General features: G+C 34.8%; 1 protein-coding gene across 1 annotated transcript; it reads left to right on the top strand.

Moving 5' to 3' along the window:
• Positions 1-16332: 16332 nt before the first annotated feature.
• Positions 16333-20717, top strand: LOC120145886 (neutral ceramidase 2-like). Its single transcript, XM_039159602.1, has 10 exons — positions 16333-16573; positions 16732-17092; positions 17177-17385; positions 17466-17822; positions 18232-18496; positions 18614-18884; positions 18988-19113; positions 19514-19577; positions 19698-19867; positions 20008-20717. Exons 2-10 carry the CDS (start codon positions 16752-16754, stop codon positions 20551-20553), a joined length of 2349 nt encoding a protein of 782 aa, XP_039015533.1. The 5' UTR covers positions 16333-16573; positions 16732-16751; the 3' UTR covers positions 20554-20717.
• Positions 20718-21092: the final 375 nt, after the last annotated feature.

The raw sequence follows: 21092 nt of genomic DNA, 5'->3' as shown, positions 1-21092 counted from the left end.
ATATAGTTGCGTGTTAATAAAAATTTTAAAATTATTCACTATTTTGTACAAGTAAATGTTTTGAAATGTCAATGTGACACCTTATATTCGTATTCGGGTCGAGTACGGGTTGAGGGTATTACATTTAATGGTATCATAGCTACGGTTTAGCCGATTCTAGGCTTAAAACGAAGTCAAAAGTGTTAAAAAGTATACATGCTAACACAAAGTGAAAAATTTTCTAATCTAATAGTGTAAGGAGTGTACTGTCTTGTTAATAAAGTTAAATTTTTATGTTATATTAGATGTATGATAATGAGAGCTTCTAAAGTGAAGCGGAAGATAATAGACCTGAAGGCAATAGCAATTCACCTGCCCTGGCCAAGTAGAGAGAAGAGTGAACACCTCACGGAGTGCCTATATCAGATTAGAGAATGTTTTCATGATGTTGAAAGATATTCTGATGTGTTTCAATTTTATGCTTCTTTAATTCATAGAATGAATGTATTGAAATAGTTAAAAGAGTTAAGAGTACCCGAGTTCAAGGGTGAATTTGTGGAAGTTTATGTTGTTACATACATTTGGTTAAATAATATGAAGATAATGTTAGAAGGTTTTCATTTCTCCAAAGTGGAGAAGTTAAATTGAGTAGTTTCGTTATTACGTGGGCAAACTAGAGCATGGTGGACAAATGTCACCATGACAATGTTAAAAGATCAAGTAACGTAGTTATTATTTGTATAAGAGTTTAAGAATAAGTACATCGATGACCAGTTTATAAGACAAATGAAGCTAGAATATACGAGTTTGAAGCAAGGGAATTACACCTTGTATGGATATGAATGTAAGTTTAATAAGTTAAGCAGATTTGTTGCTGAGTTAATTCCGACTGAAAATAGATTCACGTGATTGGATGTTTAGGCATGCGCCTTAAATTAAAATAGTGTTACTGGTTTTGATTTTTTTCTCATTTCAAGAAATGGTTAATCGCGTTAAAGCTCTAGAGAGACCTCAGAATGAAAGAATTGGAGAACAAAAATCTCAGATGATTAAGAGAATTAGTGCTTCATAGAGTAAGCACCATCAAATAAAGGTAGAGATTCTGATTTTCAACTTTAAACCATATATGAGTTAGTTGTATTCTCCGCCAGAGAATAAAGCTAATCAGTTCAGACGGATTGAAAATTATAGTATTAGAGAAGCTTTATCGTTCTGAAATAGAATAGTTTCTTTACGGCATAGACAAGATAAAGTAGAGGGGATGGATGTTAATTGGAGAATATTAAAATACCAATGAATGAAGAATATTGTTTTGGAATAGTTTAAGAATATGTACTTCAGTGATCAATTTATAAGATAATGGAAGTTAGAATGTTAAGTTTGAATAATGAAAACTACATGGTGTATGAGAATGAATGTGGATTTGATAAGTTAAGTAAATTATTGTTAAGATGATTTTGATTGGAAATGATTAAGATTTTTTGTTACTGTTTATAGGATAAGTGACATTAGAGGTTAAAGAATGAGGTTCTATATAAGTAAAGTAGATTATCAAAGTTACGAAGATGCGGTGAAGATCGGTAATCAGAAATGAGTGTACGTGATATAAAAGAGTATGGGAGTATGAAGTACATGATATAACTTAGTTATGTATAAGAAGATCTTGATTATAAAAGGATAAAGAAATAAAAAGGATTGAGTTTAAAGGATCAGATATGATAAAGGCTATATGGAAGTGTATATGATAAGTTCGATATAAAAGTAATAAAAGTGTGCAAGGTGATGTGAAAAGATTGTTTGATTTCGTAAAGTATATGCTTAATCACATTTGAAAAAGATTTAAAGTTGTGTTATTGATTAAATAATGATGGAATAAGAGTTTGTTACTATTATAAGGTAATTACAAATGGATTTCTGACATCAAGTGATGAAAAAGGATATTACTGTCTATATGATAAGTGATATGATATGAATGTATAAAGGAAAAAGGTAGTTGAAAAACTAAAGGATTAAAAAGTAAGTTTTCTAATAAGGACAAGAAAGATTAAGTAAGGGGAGTAACATGAGAACATTAGAAGATATGTTCTTATCAAGATGTGCAGTGAAAATTTGAGGACGAATTTTCTTAAAAGGATGGGAGATTTGTAACATCCTCAATACCGGGTTAGTGACTAAATTGTAAAAATTTCAGAAGTTGGTGATTATTAAAGTAGAAAAGTTGAATAGTTCAATTATTTATTTGGAAATATTTCTTGAAAGTTGTTAGTAATTATTAAATGAAGTAAAGGGCAAATTGGTCATTTGACTTGAAAGATTTTTTCCCCTTTAATAGGAGAGAAACACGTAGGGGGAGAGTAATCTGGAAAAAACTCTTTTCTTCCTCTCCCTTCTTCTTCCTTCTCCCCGTGGAAGCAAGGCAAAGGTAAGATTTCTTTGTTGTTGATTATTAGCTGAAATTTAAGTTGGGTTTTGATCATTAGATGATAACTAAGGTTAAGGAAAGCTTAAGTTATCTTAAAATCAAAAGATGAAGAAGTTATGAGAGATTAAAGTGAATGAGTTTCTAAATGAATTTATAGAAAAGAGTTGATAAGTTGAATTTGAAGTTAAATTTGACTTGTCATCAGTCTATTTAAGAGATATGAAATGTTATAATTAGATTTAAAACATGGTAAAAATGGGTATGATTCTTGAAGTTCATAAAGAGGAGAGGATTTTGATGTTTAAGATGAGATAAATGGATATAAATGAGTTTAAGCATGTATTTGTAAGTTAAGAACATGAAATGGGAAGAAACATGAAGTGTTGAAGATGAAAAGAGTGAATTTCATGCTTAAAATATGATTTCTGGGTAAAGAGTATCGGTACCCATTCAATAGGTACTTATACCCTCTTGAACGAAAAATTCCGGAATATAGTAACGGTACCGATACCTTAGGGAGGGTATCGATACTCCCTAAAGGAAAAAGTGAATATGGGTATATTAAATTCATTTAAGTTATTAGCATCAAATTACAAGGTGTAGATATCTGATAATTACCTTAAAATGTATGATTATATAGATATCGAGTACAAGCAAGTTCTGAAACGACAGCAAAGTTCAGATGGGCCATCAGAGTAAGATTCAAGAGAGAACAAGAGTTGGTATTGGCAAGTAGCTAAGGTGAGTACATGATAATAAGGGTAATTTATGCTATGGAATTAAGACTTGCAATAAGTCTATTTCCTATATTAGAATGCATGAATTTATGATTATAAGTATGTGAATGACATGATTTGTATGTATGCTTGATTATATATGAGTTGATAGGTTCTAGTATGTGCTATGTGATTTATGTGAGTATAAAAGATAAGTAATGTGATATATGGAAATGAAAATATATGAGTATGAAGAGTTATAAGAGAATAAATATAAATCACATGATTGAGGTTTTGTAATGTTTTAAACATATATATGTAAATGATAACTTTATAGTGATAAAAGGTTAAATTTTATGAGTTTTATATATGTTTGATGGAGTTATTGTAGCAAGGTATTGGTACATTGTAGCAGGGTATCGATACCCCTGTAGCATTCTGGAAAATTTTAGCATTCGATACTGTTCACGATATTGTTCATTACTGTAAATAGCAGGGTATCGGTACACTTAGGGAACTTGAATATAAAGTTATTATATGCACATATAATATAAGATATATGTTTATAAATATGACATAGGTTATGTGTTTTATAATAAATATGAACATATGAGAACAAGATATAAAATAATTGACTTTGTGATATAAGCTATATGACCCTGAATGATGTAAATAGGAATAATTTAAGTAATATGTAACTATGAGTATTGGATTATGTATCTATGTGATGTGATATATGAGTTCATATGAAATATTATACGACTATGTGATTATATGAAAAAGAATATAGGTATATGTAAATTGTATGGAAATAAACTACGTGACTAGATGTGATCATATGAAAATTTATAATGAGTTATGTGAAATAACTATGAGATTATGTGTATATGTGATTATGAGAAGAAGAAAATGAACATATGAATGTATGACTTTGAGAAGTCATAATAATAAAGATATAAGCTATGCAAAAGTGATCTACATGACTCTATGTATATGTGATCCAAGTTTTGTGACATAAGCTACGTGATATGTGAAAGTGAACTATGTGTTATGTGAAATGATAAGTATAAAGATAATGCCCATGTTATGTGTCATGAGATCTAGAGGTATAGTTGGCATGCCAAGAGTCGAGGGTCTACGCGGTCCTTCGGGACAATTCTACGTGGTTCTTCGGGACATATATGTATTCTTTGGAACATGTATGAGGTCTTTTGAGACGCCTACTTGATCCTTGGTATATGTATATGATTCTTAAGGAATTTCTAAGTGGTCCTTATGGACAATCTTATATGGCACTACGGTGCATTTCTACTTGGCACTTCGGTGCAAACTCTACGTGACACTTCGGTGCATTTATACAAGCTGTGGTGACAACATTTGTGCACAACCTCAACGTACTCACATACCTTAAGTTCTCAACAGTATACGTGGGCTAATCAAGTAATAATATAAATATATTATATGTGATATGTGTATGTGTGACATGTTTTGAGGAATGGATTACAAGAATTATATGATGCTATGCATGATAGAATAAAGTTGTTTTGTGTGTATTGTTAATTAAGAATGACTAAAAGATATAAATGATAATGGAATGAGGTAAGATGGAAATGATGAGTTATGTATATGAATATATTGGATTATATGAAATGTTATATGGTTTTGCATGATATGATAGTATTAATTGTACATGAATTGTCATAAGTAAGAGTCTAAATTATATGTTTTATATGTCTCACTAAGTCAACGACTTAGCGTGCAAGTGTTTCACACGTAGGTTTTGACGAGCTTATGGAACAATGAAGAGCAAGACAGGTCAGTTTGTCCTTACTGAAGGTCAGATCAGAAGAGAAATGAATAATATATATATTTTATAATACCGATTGTAGTTGGCATGTAAATAAAGGTTTGAATCTGATATGCTCTAATAGGTTTTGTAAAATCATATGATTGTAATTTATGTAAATATAGTTGTGTGTTAATAAAATTTTTAAAATTATTCACTATTTTGTACAAGTAAATATTTTAAAATGTCAATGTGACACCTCGGATTCGTATTTGGGTCGAGTACAGGTTGGGGGTGTTACAAAACATATGGTAAATTGCACAATGGATATTGTTTCCAATGTGGCGAGACTGGTCACTTTGCTCGAAACTGTCCTAAGAAATCTAGGGATAGTTCGTTACAATCTGAAAGATCAGTGGTAGCCTCAAATAAAAGTAGAGAAAGGGGTAGATCCAGGGACAATCAGATTCAATACAGAAACAAGAGAATCAGGGAGTCACTAGAATTTACAATATTAAGACTAATGAGAATCGAGATGACCCTGAAATCATAACAAGTATTTTTTATCTTTTTGATGACTCTATATTTATTTTAGTTTCTCCTGGTTCTACACACTCATACATCAGTAAAAAAATTGGTTAGAACCTTTAGAACCAATTGTGAATGAGATGATAGCAGTAAACCCCATGGGTCAGAGTACGAGAGTAACTAGAATATGTAGAAAATGCCTTATAAAGATCCAAGAGATGGTGTTTCCGGCAAACTTGATGGAGTTACCCTTCGATGAATTTGAAATCATTTTAGGTATGGATTGGTTGTTTTCACATTATGGATGGGTTGATTGTCGTAAGAAATGCTTGTTTCTAAAGGATGCCGAAGGTTCAGAAATCTTAGTGATCAAAGAAAGAGCAAAATCACCATCAAATGTGATATCAACCATGACTGCAAGGAAAATGATATCGAAAGGATGTATAGCTTTTCTAGCCAATGTGGCAGATACTCGAATTCCGGAGGTTAGAGTAAATGATATTCTCACAGTTAAAGAATTTTCAGACGTTTTTCCCGATGAGTTACCGAGATTGCCTCCAGATCGTGAGGTAGAATTCAGGATTGAGATTTACCTGGGTACCAAAACTATTTCTATGGCTCCATATAGGATGACTCCATCTAAATTGAGAGAATTAAAAGCCCAATTACTTGATATGAGATTTGTAAGACCCAGTGTTTCTCCTTGGGGAGCACATGTGCTGTTTGTAAAAAAAGAATGATAGGTCTATGAGATTATGTATCGATTACTTCTAGTTAAATAAAGTAACAATAAAGAACAAGTATCCTCTTCCGAGGATTGATGATCTGTTTGATTAATTGAAATGAGCAGTGATGTTTTCTAATATAGATTTAAGGTCGGGGTACCATCAACTAAAGATCAAAGAGGATGATATTTCAAAGATAGCTTTTCGGACTCGGTATGGGCATTATGAATTTGTAGTGATGCTATTTGGTTTTGTATTTATAGATGATGTTCATCTTCGAGTAGTTCTTCAGACATTTCACGAGAAGAAGTTGTATGCCAAATTATCAAAGTGCGAATTCTGGTTAGCTGAAGTTGCTTTCCTTGGTCACATAGTCTCCACAGAAGGCATAAGAGTATATCCTAGAAAGTTCCAAGCTATGGATTGGCAACCCCCAAGGAATGTTTCTGAAGTTCGAAGTTTCTTGGGACTTGTTGGTTATTATAGACAGTTTGTGAAGAACTTCTCAATGTTAGCTTTCCGCTAAGTAAGTTGTTGCGAAAGCATATGTCATTTGTCTGGACGGAGAAATGTCAAGAAAGCTTTGAAAGGCTCAAGACAATAGTAACATATGCCCTCGTTCTGGTACAACCTGAGTCAGGAAAAGACTATGTTGTTTTCAGTGATGCATCCTATAATGGACTGGGGTGTGTGCTGATGCAAGATGGAAAAGTTATGGCTTATGCCTCAAGATAGTTCAAGAATCATGAGAAAAATTATCTGACTCATGGTTTAGAATTGCAACCATTGTGTTTTCATTGAAAATATGGTGTCATTATCTGTATGGGGAACGGTGCCATATTTATACAGATCACAAGAGTCTAAAGTACTTATTGACCCAGAAAGAACTGAACTTGAGGCAAAGAACATGGATCGAGCTTTTAAAGGATTATGATCTAATTATCGATTATCATCTCGGAAAGGTGAATGTGGTAGCGGACACACTGAGCCAAAAGATTTTTGCCTCTCTACGGGCTTTAGATGCTCATATGTCATTAAGGAAATATGGTGCCTTGATTGCTGAGCTTAAGTTAAAACCAATTTTTTGAATCGGATAAAAGAGCTACAAGGTCAAGATGAGAAATGATTATCGAGAATGGCACAAGTTGAAAAGAAAGAGACCAAAGACTTCGAAATAAGAAACGATGAATGTTTATATTATCGGGGAAGACTTTGCATTCCCGATAATAATGAATTGAAGAAAGATGTTCTTTATGAAGCATATTATAGCCCTTTGACGATGCATCCAGATGGGAATAAGTTGTATCATGATTTAAAAAGTCGTTATTGGTGGCCTGGTATAAAAAGAGTTGTATCGGAGTTTGTGGCAAAATGTTTGACATATCAGCAAGTGAAAGCTGAACTTCAAGTACCCTCCGGATTGCTTTAACCGATATCCATTCCTAAGTGGAAGTGGGAGTGAGTTACCGTGGATTTTTTTTCAGGGCTACCTTTATCACTAGGTAAAAAGGACTCCATTTGGGTAATTGTAGATCGATTGACTAAGACAGCTCATTTTATTCCAGTTCGAGTAGATCATCTGCAGATAGATGTGCATTCAGAGCGAGCTATCCAGATACTTAAGGATATACTAAGGGCATGTGCGTATAATAACAGTTACCAATCGAGTATTAATATGGCCCCGTATGAAGCTTTGTATGAGAGAAAGTGCCGAACACAATTAAATTGGTTTGAACTAAAAGACTGATACCTAGCTGGGCCGGAGTTGATTAAAGAAATGGAGGAGAAAATAAAAATTATTTAGGGCAATCTAAAGATAGCCTCTGATTGGAAGAAATCTTATGCTGATATGAAACGTAAAGGAATCGAATTTCAAGTGGGAGATAAAGTATTTCTGAAGGTGTCACCTTGGAAGAAAGTTTTGAGATTTGGGCGCAAAGAAAAACTGAGTCTGAGATTCATTGGACCTTATGAGATCTTGAAAAGGGTCAGACCAGTAGCATATCAATTAACTTTGCCTCTGGATATGGATAGAATCCACAATGTTTTTCATGTATCGATGCTCAAAAGATATCGATCATATCCGTCCCACATTATCACACCAGAGAAGATAGAGATCCGATTAGATTTAACTTATGAAAAAGAACCAATACGGATCTTGGCTAGAGAAATAAAGGAATAACGAAACAAAAATATTCCTTTAGTTAAAGTACTCTGGCAAAATCATAAGGTTGAAGAAGCTACTTGGGAAAGAGAGGAGGACACGAGAATGCGGTTTCCATACCTCTTCGCTTCAGGCATTTAATTAGAATTTTCTTAAAGGGGAGAATTGTAATACCCTAAATATCATATCAGGGACTATATTGAAAAGATTTGAAAATTTATGATTTATTTTAATAAGTGGTAAAAGATGAGAAAATGATTTGGAATAGTGTTTAGACTAATTTGTATCCATAGATAAATTAAGAGGGCACTTTGAACTTTTAAGAGGAAAAATGAATTTTTAATATATATATTCCTTTATTAGGGATTTTAAAGGGGGGAAAAAGGAAAGTAGCCATTTCTATTCTTCTTCTTCTTCTTCTTCACTCACGTGGGTATTGCTCTCATCTCTAGCATAAGGTAAACTTCCATTAGCTAGTTTTTCCTTTAAATTATGGGTTACTTTGGTAACATTAAGTGATATGTAAGCTTAAGGAAGGATTAAAGAAGGTTTAAACTATGTGGGGGATGTTTTATAGGAGATTTAAAGAAATGGGTTTTTGAATGATATGTTGATATATGTGTTTTTATTGAGGTTTATTAGTATAATTGACTTGTCAAATGATTGAAAAAGAGATTAGAAGCATGACATATGATTAAAAACATGTTTAGAAAAATGATATGATTCTTGAGTTGAGATGTTCCATGAAGATGTTAGATGTTAAAGGTGGCAAAATGAAGTAAAGTTAGTTGGGTTAAGTAAAGAGTAGTTAAATAGTATTGTTGGAGGTAAAAGTATATAAGATTATAAGGAAAAATTAAGTTAAAAACGAGCTGAAAATGGTAAATATGGGCAATGGTATCGGTACTGATAGAACAGTACCGATACTATAGGTGTAAATAGGTAGAAATTGAACGAACAATATCAGTATCGATGCAAGTGGTATCGATACTGATGGGGTATCGATACTAACAAAGGGAAGTATCGATACCATGGATCCGGAATGTCAAAATGGTATCGATACTGAAAGGGAGTATCGGTACCATAGTATAGTAGTATTGATATTGAGAGAAGGGTATCAATACCATGCAACACAAAATATAGAAATGGTATCGATATTGAAAGGGGGTATCGGTACCATAGTATAGAAGTATCGATATCAGGGTAGTAGTACCGATACTAATGAGCTTGGAACTGCAAGATAAGTTGAAATTGTTATAGAAATTGAAATAATGATATTTTTGAATTTTATTAGAGTATAATGTTAAGGAGTATACTAACATTGGTATGTTATATGTACTTAATGGATGCTTGTGTAGATCGTAACCAAGCTCCTGAATCTAGCAAGAAAATGGGGAAAGATAAAGTTGCTAATTAGTAAGACATCTCTACATCTTTTTAGTGGGGATTACCAGGTGAGTACAATTATTGTAATTATTTGAGATAAAGAAGATTCATACTAATTCAAATTAAAATGTTTAAATTAATGTATGCTTTATAGTATTGACTATGTTATCATTAAGGCATGAAAGGATGACATACCTAAAATGCATGAACGGATGCATTAAGGCATGAAAGGATGACATAACTAAAATGGATGAATGGATGCATTAAGGAATGAAAGGATGCCATAACTAAAATGCATGAACGAATGCATTAAGGCAAGAAATGATGCCATAACTAAAATGCATGAACGGATGCATTAAGGCATGAAATGATGCCATAACTAAAATGCATGAATGAATGCATTAATGCATGAAAGGATGTCATAACTAAAATGTATGAACGGGTGTATTAAGGCATGAAAAGAGGCCAAAACTGAAATTAATGAATAATTACTAAAGAAAAATGAAAGAAAGAAAAGTATGTTGGACATACTAAAGATGTTTATGATGATAGTATGAAAGAAGTTTGGTTTCATAAAAAGGGACTTAGCTAATCTTTATGGATAATATGAATTAGTTTGAAATCAAATAACTATGATATATTTATGTATACCTTAATGTTTTTTACAATACTATGTCTCACTAAGTAAATACTTAACGCGTGTTGCTTCCATGCGTAGGTAAAGGCAGAGATTAACTGAGTAAGGAGTGCAGCAGTAGCAGTAGTGATCATCAATTCAGGTTGACTCATCAGTAACAAAGGGGTAATCTAGTTATTTTGTAAAAACTTATTTGTCATGTAACTAAAGTATTAAAAGTGCTCTGAATTTTAATTAAGTAGAATTTTGTAACATATTACAATCAATGTTTTGCTTTATCTTAAAATGTTCTGTTTTTCGAAATCGAAAAACAAAATTTTATGGGTTTTCAAATAAGGAAATGTTTTAAAAGTGATGTGATATATGTATCTCGTGTACGGAAAGGTATACAAGAGATGGGTGTTACATATACAAGATCCACAAAATGGTTATAGTGTTGACAGGTATGCGAGCAAGCTGCTATGACATGAGAGCATGGATACTTCAGAGCTTGAAAAAACCCACAGTCGCACTATCTGTCTCGCAGATTAACTCTGAACGAGTTAGCTTGAATCCCTTGAAGAGGTCATAGGATCTCTATGACACGAAACATTTTATGGGTTCTAGAGAAGCTTGTTACAGACATTCTTTGATGCATTAATTCTTTTTTGTAGATCTATAGCTAATCTAGGGTGATAGACATGACCGTTTTGCATAACAGTTTGAGCTTGTCCCCTGAGCTTGGTAAAAAGTACTCACAAACGAAAATATGTCACTTTTACCAAAGTCGATACTGGTAAATGACGTGCCCCCTTTAAGGTTGAATTGATAGCCTCAACCAAGTTAGTCGTCATGTGTCCATATCGATATCCACCATCATATGAATTTACCCACATTTCTTTATAGATGAGGCTGATGTAATCGTATCCTTCCTCGTTCTTTCCCCGCAACTCTTGAAGCATGAACTCAAATGTTTGAGGTAGTAGTTCGTAACCTGAGCATCAAATGTAGAACTTACTAACTTTGTTTCCATAAAAAATGAAAATGATTGACAAAAAAATAGCATTTTGACATACCCATGCGCACAAGTAATTGACGCTCATCATTTTTCTTGAATCTTCCATGATAGTTTGCTGCAATGTGTTGGATACAGTACTGATGTTGGACATAGGGTGGTTGCCACATTAGACCCAAAGACTCCATTGCTGCTTTGATCCCAGCTCCGCGATCTGAAATAACACATATTTTTCCCTCGTGATAACATGTAAACATAAGTTTATGAGGAAAAAAGCTCAAGAATATGTATCTTCTCCTTTAACAAGGGCAAAAGCAACTGGAATTATGTTGTGATTACCATATTGGACAACTATCAATAGTAAAACTTGATTGTATTTTCCATACAAGAATGTTCCGTCGATTTGGATCACAAGCTTGCATTGTTTCACAATATTAATGCACTGTGGGTAAGTCCAAAAAAGCCGGTAAAATTGGCATCGATCATGAAGCACTCGATTATTTTGGTATGCATGGCAAGTTTTGAAGTCCATAAACTCCCAGGATTCAATATGCGCACCACCCTAAACCAACTTGGTAGTTCATTGTAAGATGCATCTCATTCGCCGTGAAGTATTTTAATGGCATTCTGCTTTTCCTTCCATGCTTTTCTGTATGATACGGTATACCTATACTGCGATTGTATAGCTGAAATCAACACAACAATAGCTATATGAGAGTTTGCTTTTACAATGGGCATGATGGCTTGGTAGATCATGTCAGAGTGCAAGTTCGGATGATCCTGGTTGATCCCTCTAGCACAACATGTGTAAGGATTATTGTATATTTTTAGTTCCCATATATTGCTTTTCCTCTTCCTCTTCAATACGCGAACCATCCAATTGCATCCGTTATCACATTAGACACAGTGATAGACATACTTTTCGATGGTAGAGCAATAGACTCTCGGCTGAACAAAATTAAGAATATTGTAATTCTTAATTACCATCATCATTTCTTCTTTGCTTGAAAACTCTATTCCTTTATATAACTCACCATCATTGACTGATGAGTTAAATCCATAGTCATCGACATTAGGCATATCCGTAAATTTTGGTATATACATTGCACCATAGTCAGTTTCATACATATGTGATGGAGGTTCAGTGTGTACCGTATTTGTAGGAACTTAATCTACATCATCATCATCGGAGTCTATGTTGAACTGCAGTGATTTTGGGTGAACAAATAGTTCAGTCTCAGCACCATCTGCACCTGACTCACGAAGAGGTTCTTCTGGTGGAGATGAGGATTCCTCCACGTTGTTGACATTTAGGTCTAACAAGCTGGTAGTTTCATGCCTTCCCATTAAACTTGAAGGCATCTCGACATTGAGGTCAAAGAAACTCGCAGTTGAATGTCTCCCCCTGGAGCTTGAAGGAATCGTGTTAAATGGGTACTGCAGTGATTGTTGCGTAGAGGGCATCTCCATATTCAGGTAAAAGAAATTGGCAGATGAATGCCTTCCCTTGAACTAGATGCGATGTTGTCATACGTATTGTTTGTGGACCCACCTCGGTATAGATCGTAAGAAGTTGCTGATGAATGTCTCCCCATTGAACTTAATGGGATGGCACCATGATGCAGATTTCCCATTATGGCTTTAAAATCATTACACATTACTATAGTTGGGCTGTCAACTTGATCAACTTGTTGATCCAACCTATAGTGGGAGCATAATGACATTCCACGAACAACACGCACTTCAACAAATTTCGCATACATCTCCGTATTTACATCTGAATAATGATTTTGAGAATCAACCATCATTGCAACATCGTCATCGTTCGATAGCTCGAAAATTGTATAAGTTAACGAAAACACCGATATTGGAAATCTGTGCCGAAGCGAAGATCATCTTCTAGTACTTCCAACATGAATCTTCCTTGAAATCTTCTTTATCAACTCCTCAAGAGTTATGTTTCTCTTGAAGGATATTTTGACAGAATGATTTGATATGAGCACGACGCCGGTTTCATCTTCCTGAATTTCTCCATCATAGTAAACAATTGCTGAAATATGTGTCATTCTGAGAATTTGAAAGATTGAGAGTCTTATATCTACAAAAAAAATAGCTAAAATATACCTAATTAAATAAATAGTATATGAATTGAAATAAAAACTAATAAAAAATTTAAAAATAATTTAAATAATATAATTTTATATTATTACCGTATCGAAAAAAATGTCTCGACGTATGATCCCACTTTCTAATTTTACAACCACAAAAAATAATATAAAATAATTAGTACAATAATTTTTTTTCTTTCAAATAATCATATATAAAATAAATATAATATATTAAAAAAATTACCTTACACCAAAATATCGAAGGAACTGGTGAAGCAAATATAGGAGGAATTGATGTGATGATGCTTACGGTTGAGAATTTGTTATTTATAGGCGAGGGGAGAGTTTAAAGGTCGAAAAATTCGGAACTAATAATGAAAGGCGCGTGTCAGAACCCCAGAAAGGCGCGGATAATGATTCGCGCCTTACCCTTACGTGGCGCCAGCTCGGATAAGGCGTGGATGGTCATCCATGCCATTCTGCAAAGAGTGATATATAGTAAAATTTTTTGAAACGGTGTCTAACAAGTAATTATCTCTTGTCAGGGTGATTTTTGAATAAAAACGCTCGCTTTCAATCTCAAATCACATTTCATTCTTTATTGGGTAAACTATAAAAAATAATCATTATTGTTTGAGTACATTTTTATTTTTCCTACTGAAATTTCAAAAATAAAAAATTAATCACTAATATCAATTTTTTAAAAGATAATAAAACCTCGTTAAAAACCCTCGCATAATTTAACCAAGCCAAAAATTAACCGAGAAGGGGAAAAGAATATCCAAAACAGAAATTAAGAAATGCCAAAAGGTAATAACAACATACAATATCCGATACAAAAATTCACCAAACGACAACTCTAACTTAGTCCAACAAACAGATAAACCAAACTAAAATAAAAACCAACAGAAGCCAACCACACCCCAAATAACAGCTCAGAGAACATGGAAAATAACGAGCCACTAGATTGCAGTGCCTCAAAGCAATAAACAAAACCAATACCAATCCTGTAGAGTCCCAATTACGCTGTCAGCGAAATACAATCCATATTCTTGGATCCATATAATCTGATCAATCACTTAGTAACCAACACCCCCATAAAGCACCATCAAGAACAGAATATTATTGTGACGTGTGAAACCAATTGACTAAACATCCTTTGACCCCCTCTCTCTTCTAATTTTTTTTGTTTCATTTATTTTCCAACAATCAAGTTGTGATGGGTGTATATGACACCATTTGATTAGTAAATTAAATTTAGGATAAACTACGTAAATAAGCATTGATGTTTAAGTAAGTTTATGTTTCCTCCGTATGTTTCAAAAGGAACAATTTAGTTACCGATGTGATCAATTTATAATAAATTAATTACTCGTCGTTAACAATAATTATTAAGGATAACAAAATATTGATGTGACGTGTAAAACTAACTGACCTAGTACCTTTTGACCTTGCGAGATAGACATGTTGACCGGCCGTTTAACTCACCTCTTTAAAGAGGACCCCGATCCCTTTTTCCAAAATTGTTTGTTATGATATGATGAATACCGGGAGTGCTGATGAATGAGAAACCAGTCACACGTGAATCAAACCAAATATGTTTCATTTCTCTGAAGTTTGGTTTAATACAAAGATTACTGTCAAGTTTACGGTTTTTTTTTTGTTCCACTTCTGCAGTCTGCATCTCTCGTGATTGGCATCAGTGATCTTTATTCTGTGTGTTTAGATGGAAAGTTTGTACTTCCAGATTGATGGAAATCTCGTTAACATTGGTCTCGGTTTTTCTATTTTGATTACAGTCCTAAACGTTTAATACCCTCTTTATGATCAATGATAAACATACTAAACGTGACAAATTCAATAATCTGTTCCAGGGGAATTTAGTAACAGGCTATCATCCGTGACCGGCTCATTGTGTATAAAAAAATTCAGGAAAATTTAAGGTGGGACAAAAGGATAAATTGAAATAAGAGGAATCAAATTATCCACCTGGAATTAAGTAAATAATAATCATGAAAGAAATTCAGGGTTTCGCATATTGTTAACAAGGTCTCCAAACACCTTATCTTTTGGTTGTGAAGATTTGCAGGGTGGAACATAAGAGGAGCTTGAAACCTAGTATGGGGAGTTTATTAAGCCATTGTCATCTCTAACGGATAGTCCATGCATTTGCTGATCAAGATACTGCTGCTGGCCATACACTTTGTTGAACTTGTTGGCTTGTAAGGAACCATTTGATCACCTGTAATTTGATGTGGAACCATGCCCATGTACTAGGGTCTTTGGCTTTGTTGGGGGATGAAAACTAGCAAACTGGTTTCCCTGCATGGCCCGATTTTTATTAATTGTGGAGAAATGACCGGTTGTGAATGTACGTGCTTACCATTGGTTGGGGTACAAGCACCTGAAATTGTGCTACAGTCTGCTGGTTGGTGGTGGAGGTAGTGCTAGTACGACGTGGAAAAAAATAAGTTTCATTGGTTTTAGTGTAGTAGTTGCATATCAAGAATAAAAACTATTCAGTCTGCCAAAGAGGTCTAGAACATAACTACTTGAATTTACCTTTTTCTTTAATGTGTTTGAAGCATTTGCGAAGTTAAAAGTGGTGGATTAGATGGTTGGAAAGGACTATGGCTCTGCCACTTGAGTGACGGGGACCCAGTAAAGAAATTAGGCGCATTGATAATTTATAGGATGAAGCGTTTTCATATTTCCACGTTTCACCACAGTCAAAAACACCACGAATTCACTCTTGGTAATGGCGCACCAATCCATAACACTTTGCCTTAACAATCATAATCTTCACCATCGAAGCTTCTTGATTTATAAAGAAACAGTATGTTTAGACACTTTGAATTTTTTGTTCAATAATGTTTAGACACATTTCCGTACACCATCAGTTACTCACGTAATAATCGTTGGTCTGAAAGGAAGTCTCGCTTGCCAACACGAATTTGTCTCCTTTTGGCAGATCTTGTCAACTATCCAATTATCCAGCCTTTATCTTTTTAACATGAGTTTATTCAATATCACTCTTTAGTGTTTCCTTATATGGGTAAATCTTCTTCCCCACAACTTCACTTTCAACAAGCTTCAGATTTTGACTCAAACACTGCTTCAACCTGCTGGTATTTACCCATTTCCTGTCTTCTTATTTCTTTTCTTTGCCAGATTTCATGTTTTTCTATTAGAATTTGGTTATTTTCAATTATGGAAAGATCTAGCTTGGACCGATTATTGTATGAATCTGAAATATGTAGCTTACTTTCCTCTTTTTTTTGTGAAGAATGAAATAAAGCTGAAGCTATGAAGATGGTTTGTAAAGATTGTTGCTTCATGGAGAGGCCATCTAGGGTTATCTGGTTCTCTTTTTTGTTGTTTCTTTTACTGCAAATTGAAGGTTCTTTACCAGCTTCCAATTATTTGATTGGCCTTGGAAGCTATGACATAACGGGGCCTGCTGCTGATGTTAACATGATGGGTTATGCAAATATGGAACAAATCGCATCCGGCATTCATTTTAGATTGCGTGCTAGAGCCTTTATCGTTGCCGAACCTCAGGGGAACCGTGTTGTGTTTGTGAATCTTGATGCCTGTATGGCCTCACAAATTGTTACAATTAAAGTACTTGAGAGATTAAAAGCAAGGTACACCCCTGAACTTTTATGATGCTTTTAGGATTAAGCAGGTTTTAAGCCTATTTTTCAATTATAATGCTTTACTTTGTTTAGGTATGGTGAGCTTTACACAGAGAAGAATGTTGCCATCAGTGGCATTCATACTCATGCTGGCCCTGGTGGATATCTTCAATATGTTGTGTATATCGTAACTTCTCTTGGATTTGTAAGAGAGTCCTTTAATGTTATTGTCGACGGGATAGAGAAAAGCATTGTACAAGCTCATGAAAATCTCCGCCCAGGTTCTATTCTGATAAACAATGGTGAGAAAGTTTACTTATAGTCATTACATATTTACTTTTTTAAGCTGATATGAATATTTAGGCACACAATGGTGGTACAGGGGAACTCTTGGATGCTGGTATAAATCGTAGTCCAAGCGCTTATCTGAATAATCCAGCCGATGAACGAAGTAAATATAAGTATAACGTTGATAAAGAAATGACACTGATTAAGTTCGTTGACGAGGAGTGGGGTCCCACAGGCAGCTTTAACTGGTTTGCTACCCATGGAACTTCTATGAGTCGTACAAACTCATTGATTAGTGGTGACAACAAAGGTGCTGCAGCACGATTTATGGAAGATTGGTTCAAACAGACAGGTTTTATGACATATTCTGATAGCCTCTCTGTCAACAAATCCACCAGTGATAGAATCCCTCGAAGAGTTTCAAGCATCATTCCTAACTTTGGTGACAAACGTAGGTGAATCTCACTTTTAAGTTGTATAGAGAATTATTGTTTTAAGTCTAGGAAGCTTGATCAAGTTAGCTAGTTAGCAGTTATCCTTTTGCCATACTATATCCTTCCATGCTTACAAGGAATACAACAAGCTTTAATTTATAGAACTTGATGATGGAATCCAATTCTATGAGCAAAGCTGATGTCGCATTTTCTCTTTCAGATCTGCTATTTTTGTGTTGTTTTCAAACCTTATGTTGACTTGGTAAATGTGCCTACCAGACTTAAATCTAGGACCAAGTAAACTTATTTAGAAGCACCAGTAGTAGAGATAGCAATTATACACAATGTTCATGAGAAAAGTACAATGGTGCACATCATTTGTTATTCCTAAGAACATATAGCACTTGCTGCATTTAATTCAAACAGGTAAGGAGTTTATGGAACTTGCTGCTTCGTTCAAATCTTCTCAAGGGCGACCTGCTACTAGACTTCTGAGTGTTGCAAAACGAGTTAGGAATTCCTTAAGGCAGGCAGATAGACCCCAGTTTGTATCAGCATTCTGTCAATCAAATTGTGGTGATGTCAGCCCAAACACGCTTGGTGCATTTTGCATAGACACTGGACTGCCATGCGATTTCAATCATAGTACCTGCAATGGGAAGAATGAACTGTGTTATGGCAGGGGCCCGGGGTATGCTGTTTACATGTCACACATTCACTTTTGCCTCCTTTATCACCTTTTTTGTATGTATGCCTGGTTAATTTAAATATGGCATACTGATGGAACCATGTCAACATTTGCTGGCAGCTACCCTGATGAATTTGAAAGTACTGAGATCATCGGGAAAAGGCAATTCAAAAAGGCGGTTGAACTTTTTAATAATGCAACCGAAAAGTTGAAAGGAAAGGTCAGGTATCAGCACGGCTTTCTAGATTTCTCTAACCTTGAAGTTTCAGTTCCTAAAGTGGGAGGTGGGAGTGAGGTGGTGAAAACATGCCCTGCAGCTATGGGGTTTGCTTTTGCTGCTGGAACAACTGACGGTCCCGGAGCTTTTGATTTTACACAAGGAGATGATCAGGTAAGAGAACCAACGCTGCAGACTTGGCACGTTTTTCATAGTGCCATGTAAGGATGGAATAGCTAAATTTGTGAAGTGATCCTATTACTATGTTTCCTTTCAGGGGAATGCCTTCTGGAGATTGGTAAGGAACGTGCTGAAAACGCCAAGTGAGGAACAGATCAATTGTCAGAAACCAAAGCCTATTTTGCTTGATACCGGTGAAATGAAACGACCGTATGACTGGGCAGTAAGTGTTTAGTTTGAGTTCACTTAATGTATGTGGTGTAAAAGCGTTAGAATATTCTGTTTCAGACTGGAATGCAAATTTGTACAGCACATGACCATGGAGCCTCATTTTGCTTTCAAAATGATAAACAAAGTCTTCAGCTATTCATGATTGTGATGCACGTTTAGGATTCATATGATACTCCAAGTATCTTATAGTTAGATCTTTTGGACATGCTGAACTTGGTAAAAAAAATTATTATTTCAATCTCGAAAGTGTGACTAAAAATGGCTGATTTTCGTAAAACCTTGATTTCAGAGCTGTTAATAAAGATGCACAAACTGCAAGTACTAGGTTAAATTCTAGGGACAAGAATTTGGGAATATTTTAACTTTATCCTCATATTGAATGATTCATGCAGCCCTCTATACTTCCGGTTCAAATTTTGCAGATAGGGAAGCTTGTCATTCTCAGTGTACCTGCAGGTAGAAGTAATCTTCTTTAATAATAATAGTAATTATTTTTATTATCACTCTCTCACTATCCATTTTAGAGGTTGCTTCTGTTCATGGCTACTATTTTCCTAATGCTATAATTTGTTGCAGAGTTCACAACCATGGCTGGCAGGCTCCTCCGAGATGCTGTTAAGACAGTGCTTACTACGGGACGCAACTGGCAATTTGACAGCAATGTCCATGTTGTCATTGCAGGGTTGACAAATACTTATTCCCAATATGTTTCCACTTTTGAGGAGTATCAAGTGCAGAGATATGAGGTTCGTGTTGCGCCTTTTCTCATTATCGTTTCTTTTGTAACACTAGTTTCGGCTTGTTTATTGGGTCAGTTTGTTATATCGTTACGGTGCATTTGTTATAGGCTATATCTTTGGTCTGTTAATATTATTATTGTTGTTAGGGAGCCTCTACTCTGTATGGACCAAACACGCTTAATGCATACATACAAGAGTTCAAGAAACTTGCAGAGGCTCTTATCAGTGGCGGATCTTTTGAAGCAGGGCCACAGCCACCAGATCTTCTCGATAAGCAGATTAGCTTATTAACACCGGTTGTCCTCGATGCAACCCCCCTTGGTGTGAATTTCGGAGATGTTAAAGCTGATGTCTCTAATTCCACCTTCAAGCGGGGTGATATGGTCTCAGTCACCTTCTGGTCTGCTTGTCCTAGGAATGACCTCATGACGGAGGGCACATTCTCATTGGTTGAACTTCTTCAAGATCAAAATACATGGATCCCGACATACGACGACGACGATTTTTGCTTAAGGTTTAAGTGGTCAAGGCCTGCAAAACTAAGTCCTCAGAGTTATGCAACCATAGAGTGGAGGATCCCAAAATCAGTGGTCACTGGTGTTTATAGGATAAGCCATTTTGGTGCTTCGAAATCGCTTTTTGGTTCAATTCGCCATTTTACAGGTACTTCAAGTGCCTTTGTAGTGGAATAGCAAAGGGGGAGATATTGTATAAGGCTTCCATATATACATTTAGTGGCACATTGTGGTATAGGATACATTTATATATGTGTCTAAGGCAGATATGGTGTAAGAATAAAGGAATTGTTTAGTTGTATTATGTGCAATAACACAGCCAGATATGGGTTATTTAGCCATCCTTACATTAAAGTAAAATCCGAGTTTGAATAAAAGTCATTCTTGGATTTTCTTTTTAATAGTATTACAAGGTTTGTTCAGAATCTTTTTTAGTTATTGACAGCATACATACACTATGAAGACACAACCACTCAAATCCGGGACCATTAAGAAGAATAACACTCTTTTACCACTAATGGGTTTGGCATTCTTGGATTTAAGTTTAGCTGATTTGGGATATCAACTTTAAAGCTGAATTTTTTTGACAAATACTTTGAACCACGTTTACAATAGTTGAAAAACAGATATTTAGATTTATATTCATTCGATAGCAACCCAAAAACCTAACAATTGATGATCATTAAACCACGAAACGTACATTTTCCCCCATGCAA

The sequence above is a fragment of the Hibiscus syriacus genome, unplaced genomic scaffold, assembly GCF_006381635.1.
Source record: "Hibiscus syriacus cultivar Baekdansim isolate YM2019G1 unplaced genomic scaffold, ASM638163v2 tig00110895_pilon, whole genome shotgun sequence".
NCBI classification, from domain to species: domain Eukaryota; kingdom Viridiplantae; phylum Streptophyta; class Magnoliopsida; order Malvales; family Malvaceae; genus Hibiscus; species Hibiscus syriacus.
This window is presented reverse-complemented; position numbering and strand designations above follow the sequence as displayed.